This window comes from Pseudophryne corroboree, chromosome 4, assembly GCF_028390025.1.
Source record: "Pseudophryne corroboree isolate aPseCor3 chromosome 4, aPseCor3.hap2, whole genome shotgun sequence".
Lineage (NCBI taxonomy): Eukaryota > Metazoa > Chordata > Amphibia > Anura > Myobatrachidae > Pseudophryne > Pseudophryne corroboree.
In genome coordinates, this window is record NC_086447.1 from 194318783 (window position 1) to 194335735 (window position 16953).

A 16953-nucleotide genomic window follows, 5' to 3' on the forward strand; every position below is an offset into this window, starting at 1 on the left:
TTTAAGGGACCAAAAGTAATGGGACAAACTAAACAATTCTAAATCAAACTTTCACTTTTTAATACTTTGTTGCAAATCCTTTGCAGTCAATTACAGCCTGAAGTCTGGAACGCATAGACATCACCAGACGCTGGGTTTCATCCCTGGTGATGTCTGCCAGGCCTCTACTGCAAATGTCTTCAGTTCCTGCTTGTTCTTGGGGCATTTTCCCTTCAGTTTTGTCTTCATCAAGTGAAATGCATGCTCAATCAGAATCAGGTCAGGTGATTGACTTGGCCATTGCATAACATACAGTAAATAAATAAATATGAGAATTGTGTCGATGTCCCAATATATATGGACCTGACTGTATGTACCAGCAAGCATACCTGACTTAATGGGAAAGGCAGCTGTAATGGATGCAACATATGGTTCTTACTCTAAAAGGCTTATCACATTGTTATTAGTGTGATTGATAAAATGTGTACAATGACAAATAGCTGAGGAATGGGTCATTTATTATTTTGACTCAAGTGTACAAACATATGTACATACATACACTGAGTTTTAGTACAAATAGAAGACAGCGTGCAGCAGAACAACTAGCACAAATCAACGAACAGGAAGGTACATCTCTAGCTACAACAGAGGAAACAGTCCGATTCTGATGGTTATGATCACGCTCCTGGTTTTCAAGTTGCACTCCATGTTTTGTAGTGTGTCTGTTACGTTCTATTTTAAGGGCACTTCATCTTCCACATTTACAGCACCCATATGCCTGTTGGTCAGGAAGTCAAACAAAGGAATGTTGCATATCGCCTGATGGATGTTGGCAATAGTGATTTCTCTTGGGGCTCTGTTCACAGGATGAAACATAAGTTATTTCAATGTAAAAATATATATATTAAAAGTATCTATAAAGGTATCCTGTCACTCACTATAAGAACTGAAGACAGGAATTTAAAGTAACAAAAAAATAGGATTTTGGTACTTACCGGTAAATCCTTTTCTCGAAGTCCATAGGGGATACTGGGATGGTAAATTACAGTGGGGTATAGATCGGTCCATTGGAGCCGGTGCACTTTAAATTTCTTCAACATAGTGTGTGCTGGCTCCTCCCCTCTATGGCCCCTCCAATCAGACCAGTCAAGAAAACTGTGCCCGAGGGAGACGGAACATACCTCAAGAGGAGGAAAACAGAACAGAATGACAGGAGAAAACCACTAACACAACAGAACAAAAGACAGCGAAAGCAACACGCATACGCTGACATGTAAACAACCCAAACAATATGCAGAAGAGACGAAGCACAGAGGTGGGCGCCCAGTATTATCTATACACTTCGAGAAAAGGATTTACCGGTAAGTACCAAAATACAATTTTCTCTAGCATTCATAGGGGATACTGGGATGGTGAATTACAGTGGGGACGTCCCAGAGCTCCCATCACTGGCTGGAGAGCGCCGAGATCCCTGTAATACCAAACCGAGTGTCATCAGACGCCAAGGTATCAAAGCCATAAAATTTCACAAACGTGTTGGTACCGGACCAGGTAGCAGCCCTACATAACTGCAAGGCCAAGACTCCTCCAGCAGCCGCCCAAGAACTTACCGACCTGGTGGATGGGCCGTGACGGAGTGCGGCACAGGCAGAACCGCAAACTAATAATCCTGTTGAATAGAGAGTTTGATCCACGAGCAATAGTTTGTTTTGAAGCTGGACACCCAATCTTGGTGGCATCATATAAAACGAGTATGAGCAGTTCTGTTGACATAAATATGCAACGCTCGTACCACATCCAAACTGCGAGGTGTGGAAGAATCAGCTAAAGTGGAACTACAATAGGTTGATTGATGTGAAAAGCAGAGACAACCTTTGGCAGGAGCAACTTGCGAGTTCTGAGCTCCGCCCGATCTTCGTGAAACACCAGATAGGGAGGCTTGCATGACAAAGCCCCCAACTCCGAGACTCGCCTCGCAGACAAGGTAATGGTCTTCCAAGTCAAGTACTTGTCCTCCGCCATATGTAATGGTTCAAACCAGGAAGATTGGAGGAAATCCAACACCAACTGGCAATCCCAAGTTGTTGTGGGAGGTACAAACCATGGTTGCAAGTTAAGAACCCTTTCAGAAAAGTCTGAACTTCCGGGATCAATGCCATCTTCCTTTGGAAAAAGATGGACAACGCAGACACTTGAACCTTGAGAGAGCCCAAGACCCACACCCGACTGGAGGAATCGTAAGAAACGACCCAGTTTGAAAATCGCTGGTGGATAGTGACGGCTATCACACCAGTAGACATACATTTTCCATATCTGATGGTAGTGTCATGATGTAACATTTTTCCTAGCATGCAGCATAGTGGGGATAACAGCCCTCGGAATGCCCTTCCGGGCTAGAATCTCCCTCTCAACTTAAAAACACCATCAAACGTAGCCGCTGTAAGTTTGGATAGACGGACAGGCCTTGCTGAAGATCTTCCCTCAGCGGCAAGGGCCAGGGGTCATCTACCAACAGGGAGAAGAGATCTGCGTACCAAGCCCTGCAAAGCCAATCTGGGGTGATTAAAATCACCTGAACCCTTTCTTTCTTTATTCGCTTTAAGATTCTTGGTAGTAAAGGGAATGGAGGGAACAGATAGACCATCTTAAAAGTCCGGGGTGCCCTCAAAGCGTTCATGGCTGTCGCCTGTGGGTCCCGTGTTCTCAAGCAGTAATACTGAAGCTTTTTGTTGTGTCAAGATGCCTTCAGATCTATTTGTGGCCACTCCATCAGGATACAATCTGTTGGAAGACGTGAGGGTGGAGACCCCATTCTCCAGGGTGCAGATCCTGCCTGCTGAGGAAGCCTGCCTCCCAATTGTCCACTCCCGGAATGAATATGGCCGAAATTGCCCTGGCATATATTTCCGCACAGAGGAGGATCTTAGTGACCTCTCTCATAGCTGCCCTACTCTTTGATCCGCCTTGCCGGTTGATGTAGGTCACCGCCATGGCATTTACCGATTGTACCTGGATGGCCTGATTTTGTAACAGGTGGAACTCCTGAAGGAAGGCATTGTAAATTGCCCTTAGTTCCAAGATGTTTATTGGGAGGATGGCTTCATGTGGTAACCATCTTCCTTGAAAATGAGCCCCCTGGGTTGCTGCTCCCCAACCGCGGAGGCTCGCATCCGTGGTTAACAGCCGCCAATTTTGCATTCCGAAGACTGGACCCTCCATGAGATGGGAGATCTATAACCACCACAGAAGTGATATCCATGTTTGTGGTGACAGGCGGACTAGGTGGTGCATGTGGAGATCCAGCTGGAAAGTTTGTGCATGGAAACAACCGTACTGTATTGCTTCGTAGGAGGCAACCATCTTTCTGAGCAGACGTATACACAGATGGAATGAAACCTTGTGTGGCTTCAGAACGGACCGCACCATCACTTGAATGGCCGCTGACTTTTCCCCTGGAAGAAACACCTTCTGAGACACCGTGTCCAGAACAATACCCAGGAAGTGGAACCTCTGAGTAGGCTGCAAGTGGGACTTCTGCAGATTAAGAATCCAGCCGTGATGTGTCAGTAATCTTTTTGTGAGTACGATACTGTGAAGGAGCTAGTCCCTGGACGGCGCCTGTATGAGTAAGTCATCCAGGTATGGAACTATGTTCACTCCCTGCAGACGGAGCAGCAGCATCATCTCTGCCATGACCTTTGTAAACACCTGTGGTGCTGACGAAAGACAAGGCCTGGAATTGGTAGTGTTCTTCCTCGAGTGAAACTGTAGGAATTTCTGGTGAGGCGGCCATATTGGAATGTGGAGGAAGGTATCCTTTATATCTAAGGAAACCAGGAATTACCCCTCCTTCAGACCTATGATGACTGCCCGCAGAGACTCCATCTTGAATTTGAAGTGGACTTCAGGTTCAGTATTGGTCTGACAGAACCATCAGGTTTCGGTACTACAAACAGGTTTGAGTAGTAGACTTTTTTCCTTTGATGAATGGGAACCGGGATAATAACATATGCTAGCAGGAGTCTGTCTATGGCCTCCTTCAGGATTAACAGCTTGGTAAACCTGAAGTGAAAAACCTGTGAGGCGGGGTCAGTTCGTATTCTATTTTGTAGCCCTGGCAGATCAAGTCCTTGACCCAAGCGCCTTGGCAGGAGACTTTCCAAACTTGACTGAAATGTTTGAGAAGTGCCTCTACCTTTGAGATACCCAGGTGCAGAAGGAGAGTGTCATGCTGTAAGTTTTGTGACAGTGGAAGCACTGTTCTGCTCCTGCTGGCTTGTAACAGCCGCTTTATGTTCCCGGCCTATGGAACCACGAACTACGTTTGAGGCACCTCTGGCTCTGCCTCTGAACCTGTTCATATGAAAGGAATGAAAGGACTGGAAAGACGGACCAGAATATAAGCTTCTTGGTGGCAGAGCAGCTGATGGGGGATAAGTGGATTTACCAGGAGTAGCCTTTGTGATCCACTTATCTAATTCCTCACCAAACAAAGCCTCACCAGTAAAAGGTAAACCTTCCACTCCCCACTTTGACTCGGCATCCGCTGTCCACTGACGAAGCCAAAAGGCTCTGCGAGTGGAGACTGACATGGCCGAAATCCAGGAGTTAATTAGAACAATCTCCCTGGTAGTCTCACATAAACAAGCTGCTGATTCCTGAATGTGTTGTGTTAAAGTAACCAGTTCATCCGGGGAACGACCCTCCTGGATACCTGTTATGAGGTCCTCAGCCCATTTCTCTATGGGCTCTAGTAACCCAGCAGCCAACAATGACTGGACACAGAACTGCTCCTGCAGCGGTATACATAGTCTTTAGCGTTGCTTCTATCTTACGGTCTGAGGAATCCTTTAATGAGATAGCCCCCGGGACCGGAAGTACAATCTTTTTAGAGAGATGGGAAACTGAAGGGTCCACCACCGGTGGATTTTCCCACAGCTTCCTGTCATCAGGAGGAAATGGAAATGAGGACAAAAATCTCTTAGGGATCTGTTTTTTTTTTTATGAGGGTGCAACCAAGCTTCCTTAAACTGTGCATTAAGTTTCGTAGACACAGGAAACGTAACTGTGTTTTTTTGCGGTTTACTGAAATACACAGGTTCTACCTGAGTTCTTTTTCTGGTATTTCCAGAATCTCCCGTATTGCATACACTGAGTGACTCAACCCCCTGAGAAGGACTACCAGTGTCCCCAAATTCCTCCAAACACTCAAAATCCCCTTCCTCTAAATCTGGCATGTCCTCTCCTGAGTCATCCAACTGCAGTAGCTGTGGTAACATGCGTTTTTTGAGGCAATAGTCTGGGTGGGTGAGCAGAAGATTTAACACTTCCCCCTTAAAAAACAAATCTTCCACAGACTGTCTAAGAGCTTGTCTGTCTTGTCTGCCAGCAGCCAGTTCAGAGGATTTATCTGTCATCACACCTGTTAATGTGGACAACCAAACTGGTGGCGGTTCTTGTGACTTGCTACCAGATTGTGACTCAGACTCAGTACACTGGTCAGAAATATGTGATCCTTCAGATGTCTGTATAAACTTAGTAGAGCAGCTTCTACAGATGACCTCTTTGTCTGTCATTCTTGCAAAGTACAAACACGCACAAAGAAAAAGTACAGCCCCCCCCCCCCCCCCCCCCGCAAGCAGTAGTGAACTAAACAGTTAACAGGAGAGAACACAGAGTAGGAGAAACCAGCACACACTGCCTATATGAGCTGTGCATAATATAGCCAGGCAGTAGAGATACCGGAGTCACTTGATAGCAAACCAGAGTTTAACTTGCTCCCCCACAACTAACACCCCACTACATATACCACGATCTCAGGCGTTTGTGAGGTCCACGCTGGCTATGGTGTCTCTGCAGCCACTCTGCTCTCTGCACACGCGTCTAAGACAGCCCCCGCTGTCCTGCTCTAAGCTCCGCCCCTCCACCGGCGCGCGCTGCAGTGGAATATACACAGGCTAATCAGGCACAAGAGCTCTCTCCAGTAGAGCAGTGTGCCTGATCGTTGCTTTTGCAGTCACTGTGAACCGGGGATCCCGCTACTCAGGACACGGTTGTATACTCATGCGCCTTCCGTTTTCAGCTGGCGGCAAATTGTGGGGCTTCAGCGCCAGCCCTCCATATGACTGCGGTGGGAGATCTCCCCAGGATCAATGTCCTGGTAACCGAGTACCCTCGCCACACCTCTCTATAAGGTCCACCCCTAAGTCCCTCGTTGCAAACAGGCATTTGCCAGATGCCTGAAAAATGTTAAGAAATATAAAAATGAAAAAGTTTAAATGAAGATAAACCCTGGAGCCCTCCCGAGTGTGACCGGCTCTGAGGGCATATTTGTGCTAAACTGGTTTGATGGGAGGGGGCTTAGAGGGGAGGAGCAAGCACACACTATGTTGAAGAAATGTAATGTGCCCCGGCTCCAATGGACCCATCTATACCCCACTGCAATTCACCATCCCAGTTTCCCCTATGGATGCTAGAAGGAAAAAAAAGTGTGTATATATATATATATATATATATATATATATATATATATATATATAGAAACAAGCACTGAAGGAACTCCAGAATAACTCCGAAATTGTCATCAAACAAGCTGATAAGGGAGGAGGAGTTGTGATTTTGGACAGATCAATGTACGAAAAAGAGGCATTACGTCTTCTAGGCAACACCAACTCCAACAAGACCCCACCACAAAATATACGGATGAATTAAGAACCCTGTTGGTTTACCAACTATGATGTCAAGTATTGGACAAAGACGAATATCAATTCCTCATGACATCATTCCCAGTCGTCCCAATTTTCTACTTCTTGCTGAAGATACACAAAAATGTACGCAACCCGCCAGGAAGACCGATCATTTCAGGAACGGACTCTCTTACATCCCACCTATCCGAGTACATAGATGTCTTTTTAAGCAAATATGTGGTAGAATTACCATCTTATCTTATCTTTCCATCTTATCTCAAGGATACCAGCAGTGTACTGGACAACCTCAAGAATGGCACTTGGAAAAAAACCTATTGGTGGGTCACAATTGACGTTGTAAGTCTATATACTTGCATCATACACGATACTGGAATTTCGGCATGCAAAAAATTAAAAATAAACCTGAGTCAGCTGTTCTTTAGAAATTTATCAGCCAGTGTCAGGTGAATAGTGTACCTTTAAAAGCCATGGAGTATTTGGCAGATACACAGTAAACCAAGTGGGCATATTTGCAGTTATATTATGTGATACAGTTGCTAGGTTTTAATTTTTGAGACTCTGTGATAGTGTAGGACCTGCATGAAGATGGGGTACCTTGGCGAGCTGTTTGCAGGCTTCCGTGCATTGGCCAATTCACTAACTAAACCCCCATCATTTGTTTATTGATGTTGTGAAAATAAGTGAGCTTGCTTTGGTGAGTGCTGAACTTTCTGTTTGTGTATATATATATATATATATATATATATATATATATATATATATATATATATATATATATATATACAAGCACTGAAGGAATTCCAGAATAACTCCGAAATTGTCATCAAACAAGCTGATAAGGGAGGAGGAGTTGTGATTTTGGACAGATCAATGTACGAAAAAGAGGCATTACGTCTTCTAGGCAACACCAACTCCAACAAGACCCCACCACAAAATATACTGATGAATTAAGAACCCTGTTGGTTTACCAACTATGATGTCAAGTATTGGACAAAGACGAATATCAATTCCTCATGACATCATTCCTAGTCGTCGCAATTTTCTACTTCTTGCTGAAGATACACAAAAATGTACGCAACCCGCCAGGAAGACCGATCATTTCAGGAACTGACTATCTTACATTCCACCTATCCGAGTACATAGATGTCTTTTTAAGCAAATATGTGGTAGAATTACCATCTTATCTCAAGGATACCAGCAGTGTACTGGACAACCTCAAGAATGGAACTTGGAAAAAAAACTATTGGTGGGTCACAATTGACGTTGTAAGTCTATATACTTGCATCATACACGATACTGGAATTTCGGCATGCAAAAAATTTCTCGACAGAGACGGAGATGACGTCAATACACAGAGAAGCTATATGTGACTTCATCAGATTCATCCTGAGTCACAATTATTTTAAGTTTCAGGACTCCTTCCTGCAGATATGCGGTACAGCTATGGGGACAATCTTCGCCCCAAGCTTTGCAAACTTATTGATGGGAAGCTGGGAAGAGGAACACATTTATTCCAACAACCCATATCTAAACCAACTGGTACTATATTAAAGATATATTGATGACATCATCATTATATGGGACGGAACCGAGTCATCCTTCCTGGAATTTTTTAGTATAGAATCTCATCCAACCAGTTCAACCTCAAATTAACTGAGAAGCACGACCAAGTTCAAATGGAATTCCTGGACTTGATACTTTCATCAAAAGAATCAAATATTACCACCTGCAATCACATTAAAAAAGTAGATACAAATAGTTATCTACACTTTAAGAGTTGCCATCAACAAAACTGGAAGACTAATATCCCTTACTCACAATTCCACCGAGTACAGAGGAATTGCAGTTCAAAGGAAGATCAAGACACACAACTGAAAATCTATGCAGAAAGATTTAAGGAAAGGGAATACCCCGATATAGTCATTGAAAGTGCACTTAAAAAAACCAGCACTGACCCAAGTTCTAAGGTCAAGGAAGCCACTTAACAGACCAAGAGAAATTTTGCAGCTCCGTTCATCACCACCTATAGCTGTCAAGAGAAGAACATACGTCAATCTCTGAACATTGGAACATTTTATCGATGGACCCAGTGGTAAGAGATATTCTGCCTCCTCAACCCCAAATCGTGTTTAGAAAAACCAAGTAATCTTAAAGAGATTCTGGCCCCAAGCTTATTGAAGTCCACCTCCTCTAACCATACAAGAATATGCCGAGGCTGCTTTAAATGTGGAAGCGGTAATATTTGCAAACTGGTTCACCGGGACCGCAAGAAGTTCTTTAATAATGACAATTCTCGGGAGTATACTATCAAGCACTTTATCAACTGCAATTCTACAATGGTTATCTATCTTTTAGAATGTTCATGCGGACTGAAATATGTCGGTAAGACAAAAAGAGTACTCAAACTACGCATTCAAGGTCATGTGAGGAACATTAAGAACAAGATAACCACACATGCAATTTAGAGACATTTTCACGAGGTTCACAGTTCAAATCCTGAAGAAATTACGTTCAATGGCATCAAAATTGTCAACCTTGGAGAGAAAGGTGGAGATAACCTAAACAAACTTTCAAAGAGAGAAATGTTTTGGATTTTTGAATTAAAAACACTTGCACCCCTGGGATTTAATGAAGGATTTGAGATTGCCCCTTTTTTTATAAAAATCTTTTAATAATACATATATATATCTTGACATAACTTCTCACTACTATCACTCTTTCTGCATATTATCTTTTCTCACTTATATGGATTACTCATGTCACTCATATATTTTCTATTTAAAAAATACATTAAAAAATGTCATCTTTCTATATAAAAATTTTTTTGCATATTTATGCTCAAATATTATTAGAACTCACTAATATTATGCTAGACCTAAATAGGTGCTCTTTATGTTCCTCCTGTTCTAGTGTGTCAACTCTCTTACTTTGAACATATTAATTCTTTAATTTGGATGACGTTTATGATGGACACTCATTAAAATGGCCGTGCGTTCCAGCAAGAAGTTAGTAGCCACGGACGTTTTGGACAATATGGCCGTGCGTGTCACATTCCAGGAAATGACTACAGACATCGCATTGAATCCATTGAGTAAGCCGGGCCGGAAGTGACGTTCTCCGCACCGCTCGTCTTAGCGGAAGTGACCGCGTTCCACCATTTCAAGAGACTCCAGCGCCGATCCCAACATCCACATCCGGCGGAGGTGACGCAAATGCGTTCCACCATGCGGTCCACCGCTGTTTCTGGACTAAACTCAGTTTCTCTTTTACCTTTTCTATATTTATTTATATATTCCACTGTTCACAGGTATAATCTGGTGCACTTCAGTATAATACCCCCATGGGCAGCATTGAATATTTTCGTTTGTAATTATATATTCCCAGAGTCACAGGAAGTGAGATAAAACGTCCTGCCTCCCATGTGATCACTCATTGGTGCTATAAATATCCTGCACTGCTCCCATCACTTATCCCCTTGATAAAGTCCTCTACATTGGGACGAAACGCGTCGGGACTGGAGCTTGCTACTCACCCCCAACTTCCCACAGCGGACAGATAAGCCGTTTTATGTTTTTATCTTGTACGTTTGTTACCTGCATTTGCTTCAGGATTTTATATTGAATTTACTTGGGACAGGGACTTGCCACTTATCCCTAACTGCCCATAGCGGACAGATAAGCCGTTTATATGTTTTTATCTTGTACGTTTGTTAGCTACATTTGCTTCAGGACTATGTATTAAATTTGTCTACCTTTTTTAAAATGCTCTGTTATGATTCTTGGGAGCAGCTAGGTTCCTAATTAAGGGCTTGCCGCAAACATTTATGAGACAGTACACACTATGTTTGTTTTTCTTTTAATTTTACATGTTCAAAAGTGCCACTGAACCGAAGATGTTTAAGAGAAGCTAAGTTATCTCTTCTTATTTAAATCTATTTAATTCTCTCTAACTTCCCACGTCTCACAGGGTGAATTGTATATACACAAATCATTTGATTTAAAAACACTAGCAGGCGCTCTTTCTCACTCCATTTTTTTCTCATATCTATCTATATCATATATATATATATATATACACACACACACACACACACACACACACACACACAAGACTGGTATGGTCGGCACTCCCTCTGTTTAAGCAACTGCCCCGTTGCCTTCCTACTGTGCAACATGTAGATATGACGTTCTTCTAGAAAGGGGTGTTCATCCACCCACTCTCAATTCGGAAAGAGCAGGCGGCACTCCAAGGACTTGATGTAGATAAGTATATTATGCAAAAAAATCAAATTAGTGGCATAACTGCGCCAACGTTTCAGCGCCACGCAGGGCGCTTTTGTCAAGGCTGTATGCAAGTTTTTGTTTTGTGTCACTTGCATACAGCCTTGACAAAAGCGCCCTGCGTGGCGCTGAAACTTTGGCGCAGTTATGCCACTTATTTGATTTTTTTGCATAATATACTTATTTACATCAAGTCCTTGGAGTGCCGCCTGTTCTTTCCGAATTGAGTGTGGGTGGATGAATACCCCTTTCTAGAAGAACGTCATATCTATCTATCTATCTATCTATCTATCTCTATCTCTCTATCTATATCTATCTATATATAGTAAATGCTGGCTGATTTTGCATGTAGCCCACAAATGATGGACAACTTGGTTTTTGCACTGCAATTTAGATGAGTTTGGACACAACCCACCCAAATCTAAATCTCTCTGCACATGTTACATCCGTCCCACCTGCAGTGCACATGGTTTTGCCAAAGTATACACGGGTGGTCTTCTCTGCCATATAGATTTTATCCTGGTGCACCAGGATTGCTATATTTATAAGAATGGTCTAAAAAGTGATCCCACGGGCATGCTCGGGCTCGGACCTCACTAGCTTTAACAGGCAGTCATTTGTACGCAGTGCCCTGGAGTTCCAACAAAACTGCTTTCTACAATCTAAAGGTGGCCATTTGTATTATGCATGCCTTCGTCTTAGAATATCGTACTACTGAAGGATAAACTTTTTAATTGCTCCCCTTGCATTGCAAATGGTTTGTCCAACTGCAGTTACTTGCACTTTTTTGCTATTCTGTCACCTCAGAATCAGGCCCAGCACTTCCTCAGAGTTCATAGAATAGGGTCAAAAGGACAGAATAATCAGCTTAATAATATGAAAATTGGGGATCACCTTTAGTTGGATTGAAGGGACTGTCTGAAGGACTGCCTTATCTTCAGGTAAAACGAGGCACGTTAACATGTGGGATTTGCGTAGTAACCTTCCCATTATGGAAAGACAATGGAAGAAAGCTAGAGGTTCGCATGCTTGATGCAGAGCCTTCAAACTGAGATTAGGGCCCCCGAGAGGCACTGGACAATGAAAAGCTGGCCTTACAGGATAGGATAATAGAAAGGCTTTACACACTCAGGGGCAGATGTATTAACCTGGAGAAGGCATAAGGAAGTGATAAACCAGTGATATGTGCAAGGTTATAAAGGCACCAGCCAATCAGCTCCAATATGTAAATTAACAGTTAGGATCTGATTGGCTGGTGCCTTTATCACCTTGCACTTAACACTGCTTTATTACTTCCTTATGCCTTCACCAGGTTAATACATCTGCCCCTCAGTGGCCTACAGCAAGGAACTATGCTATTGAAATCCAAATCAGCCTGGTCCTGATGAAAGAAAAGACCCAAGGGAACATAACATCCTGGGTCACTCTGGGGATGACATACAATTCTAGAACATCTACCAGGGGATCTCAGTTTTAATTTTTTTTTAAATATTCCCCCTGCACACTACAAAGGATCAGCAATTGGCATCTCTGTTCTGGCGGTCCTAATGCTACATAATAATAGCACACACTCTGAGTCACATGATTGCATATTGTTTTGTTACATGATAATAGCACAGAAATGAATATGTGCTTTTAATTCATCACCTTGATTAATCGTAATACCTTGACAAAGGGGCGCCACAGCCCTGAAACTTTGGATTGAAGTGGATTAAAACCACTTTTTTTGCAAGTATTATTATTTTATTACATCTCTGAGTGCCACTGCCTGTCAGAAGAGACATATAAACTTATATATATATATATATATATATATATATATATGTCAACAATATCGGGTTTAGACCTAGTTAACGCGCTAGTGGATGAGCTACAACCTTGGGATTACCCCCTGTTAGGTGGGGTACAGTACAAAGATAGAAGAAAAAAGGTTTCCCAAAGGAGCTTATACTAGTACTCTGGTGTATAACAGTATAAATAGTATCCTTATTTGTTAAAAAATAATTTATTTTCTTTAAAAATACAATACATAAAATTGTTCGATTACATTCAATGATACTTTATACATGAGATGATTGAAACCAACTGGCTCTGGTATGAGTCAGGTAGAGTGTGACAGCTTCCCAAGAGAGGCCTCTCTGGGGAAGCTGTCACACTCTACCTGACTCATACCAGATCCAGTCTCTCTTTTTGCAGCATTTTTATGATAATCCATGAGGTGAATTTTATCCAATACCGTTCTGATAATGTGTCTACTTTTTGAAGATTTATTGTGCTGATTATCTGTTTTGAAGTCTCTGGATTGTAAAGCCCCTGATGAAGTCCGCAGGACGAAACGCGTTGGGTTTTTGAGACAACAATTGCCTTCAATTGAAGAATCACTGCTATACGATTAGAATGGAACATTGGTTTCAATTATCTCATGTATAAAGTATCATTGAATGTAATCGAACAATTTTATGTATTGTATTTTTAAAGAAAATAAATTATTTTTTAACAAATAAGGATACTATTTATACTGTTATACACCAGAGTACTAGTATAAGCTCCTTTGGGAAACCTTTTTTCTTCTATATATATATATATATATATATATAAGTTTTTTTTATTGTTTCTTCTTACCCAGACTAACCATTCCCTTTCATGCATCTGGGCCACTACATTGAAGGAGCAACCACCATCTTATAGTACTAATTAAGTCACCCAAGCTCAAGTATGGATAATCTGATAACTTGGACTGTTGAGGAGCGTGGTTGGGAACCCTTGCTCTACAAGTTGCTCCACTGAGCAGAAGCTAAGTAGAATTTACTTCTAGACTCCAGAAAAAAAATCTGTGACACAGTCTAGGCATGGAACAAGTAAAAAAAGAAACAAAAATGATGATGATTAATAAACAAACAAATGCTGAAGGCACAGAGCCCTGGATCCACCTAAATAGGGCACTAGAGACTAAAGTGCTAGAAATAGGAAGGAGAGGGGTTTTCTCTACTGAACAAGAAAAAAAGCATAGTGCTAAAAAGATGCAATACAGAGTTAAAAGTATTAAGCTACTTTAACTGTAAACTGGATCTTAAGAAGCTTCATCAACTTTGCTCAGTACGCACTTTAAATAGGGCAGTGTCAACAGCAATTACATAAGTATGGTTGGAGAACAGCTGATATTGCTAAACTGGATAAAAAAAAAAAGAAATAAAAAAAAAGAAACCCACGAACACACTAAAAGGGAAACATAGGCCCACTACCATACTTTGATTGTTAAAGTATTAATAATACTTTATAGTTTCAGAAAATAGCTATCCAGTTGGTGGCTATGTGCACCCACTTAAACCACACTCCAAGCCTTTTGAAGGGTGCTTTTGGGTCTTCATCACACATTTTAATGGCAACTATACCTAGCAAAGTATCCCATTTATGGATAGCTCTGACAGTACAGCGCTGAAATTTGAAAACCTTTGCAACAATAGATGTCAAACTCTACAGAGGGCATGTATGGTTCCTAAGATCCCGGTTACCAAACAGGCAGCGTGAGAATGATCTATCAACGTACCTTTTGCGAGACGTCATCTGGTATCCCATTGCTAAAGCATCTCTCAGTAAGTCACTAACAAGCTGTTCAGTGGCCTAAAAAATAGGTAAAAAAGAAAGAAAGAAAAGGTGATATAGTCTAATGAGTAGGGGATCAAACATCAGGAGAGCTCACATCTTACCTTTAATATCATCTCTTCTACTGGAGAGGCATACACATTTTTCTGAACTTCTATTGGCTGTAAGGAAACCCCGATCTATAGAAAAGCAAAAGAACATTATTTTCAAGACTGTTAATAAAAAAAAAAAAAAAAAAAAAAAAAAAAAGCTGAACGTTTCCATACAATGTATTATAGGGATCAGTACTAAATGCCGCCGGCCGGAATCCCGGCGGTCGAAATACCGACGCCGGAATTCCGACCACACAATCCCGACAGGGGTGGCGAGCGGAACGCAGCCCCTTGCGGGCTCGCTTCGCTAGCCACGCTGCTGGCACGGTGCCTCGCTACGCTCGGCACACTATTATATTCTCCCTCTATGTGTGTCGTGGACACCCACGGAGGGAGAATATGTCGGGATTGTGGCGGTCGGGATTCCGGCGTCGGTATTTCGACCGCCGGGATTCCGGCCGGCGGCATCTTGACCGCATCCCGTATTATAATGTAACTGTTTTGTAGTCATACTTCAAATGTAAAAATGTTGGTGTTTAGTGATCTGTCAATCCAATTCATAAAATCAAAATATTCTGGTATATTGATATTAAATCACATAAATATTACATGAAGAACTTGGTGGAAAAACACAAAATAGCCCTGACGGAGCCTTACCTCCTGCGCTGAGTCTCTGATGAACTCACAGGACAGGTTAGGAGTCAAGTAAAACTTCATATCATCTCCTTCTTCGCTTTCCTTTTTGATCAGAGGTTTCTGTACTTCATCTGTGCTCAAGATATCCACGTCCTCATCCACTTCTTTCTGCTTTTTAAGGATCTTCTCTAATTCCTCTACTTTTCTACACAGAGCCTCAGGAGTGGAGTAGGAGGAGGGTAAAGCTGGAAAACACACAACATAAGTACTTCATGCCCAGTCATCTTAAATGTCCACCTTACTGTAAAGCATTGTCATGTATTAGCAAGTTAAATTACATTTCAGTCAAATAAATCTGCCCACAATAAAAACGTATCCAGCTGGAGATGTTATTCACAGATTACTGAGAACTGGCACCTATCTCTAAAGACTAAAGTTATACAGTATAACCCAGACTCTGAACCACTAAATACTAGAGGACTGGTGATAAACCACAGTGTACAAGTAGAAGAAGTTTTTGCTCTGGCTATGATCTGAGTTTCCATCTGCAGACGCAATCATTTGACCTGTAGGAGCTGGCATCATCTTGTGACTTTGTACTCCTCACTAGGTCTATACACGGATGAGCTGTGGGATAAACCCATAAGATGGCGCAACAATTCTTGGCTGGCCCATCTACTGCCACCTTCTAAAAGTGCGACAGCGCCGGCCAGCTACGTGTCCAGGTAGTACCCAGAGCAAGAGACTGGAACATGATACCTGGTAAGTGAACTAATGTCAGTCACTCCTGGCAGTCATGGTGGTACAACAGTGCAAAGGCAGAAGGCTCAGATCCTTACTGCCCCGCTGCCACTGGTCTCCCGAGTCGGAGCACACACCTCCTAATGTAAAAACAGGGAAAATAATTATAAATAATATCTAACAGTAAGAAGTAGGGACTGTCTCCTGCCCACACACAGAAGCCCAGCTCCTATGGGCACTAAAAAGTTACAAACAACCTGGGCACTTAATGGACACTTAAAGACACAGACAACCAGGGGTTACGGAGGGGAGAAGCCAGGGTTTCAAAGAGACACATAAAGAGGTTACATTAAGTGCCAACTCTTCAGACCCTTTCAAGCAACCCAAGGGGAGGGAAGGTGCTTTTAAACGTAGGCAAAGAACAGTAAGGGCAATTCATGCAGAGGTTGATGCACCGCCAGACACTGTAAGGAGGACAATAACTATCAACAATAGACCTTAACAGGCTGGGCCAGTGACACTATAGCAGGAAACCTGTAGTTTGGGATCCCTTGCCATAATGTCCCTTAGACGCAGCCAGTTCTGCACACAGCTGAATTACCTGGAAAAATTAGGCCCCCCAGACCTACTGCTGGTGAACTACAGGGCTAGCATGTCCTTTCATGACAAAAAGTTTGGCTATGTTCGAGCTTGCAAAGCTACAAGCGCAACCATACCACCCATGGCTACCAGCAGAACCACAACCACTAGCATGGCATACAATAAAATATATGTGAAATATGTGCAGTATGCTATCTGTCCTACACCATACACCAATCAGCCTTAACACTAAAACCACTGACAGGTGAAGGGAACAGATTATCGCATTACAATGTCACCTGTCACAGGGTGGGATATATTAGGCAGCAAGTGAGC

General features: G+C 42.4%; 1 protein-coding gene across 6 annotated transcripts in view; it reads right to left on the minus strand.

Moving 5' to 3' along the window:
* Positions 1-480: 480 nt before the first annotated feature.
* The window catches only part of YEATS2 (YEATS domain containing 2), a 300282-nt gene continuing 283809 nt past the window's right edge, over positions 481-16953 (minus strand). For all 6 annotated transcript variants that reach the window (XM_063915696.1, XM_063915693.1, XM_063915695.1 and 3 more), the window contains 4 exons: positions 15319-15542; positions 14674-14748; positions 14514-14587; positions 481-835 (listed from right to left, as the gene is read on the minus strand). In XM_063915696.1, the coding sequence (XP_063771766.1) occupies positions 712-835; positions 14514-14587; positions 14674-14748; positions 15319-15542 (497 nt within the window). In that variant the 3' untranslated portion in view covers positions 481-711. The remainder of the gene's footprint in view (positions 836-14513; positions 14588-14673; positions 14749-15318; positions 15543-16953) is intronic.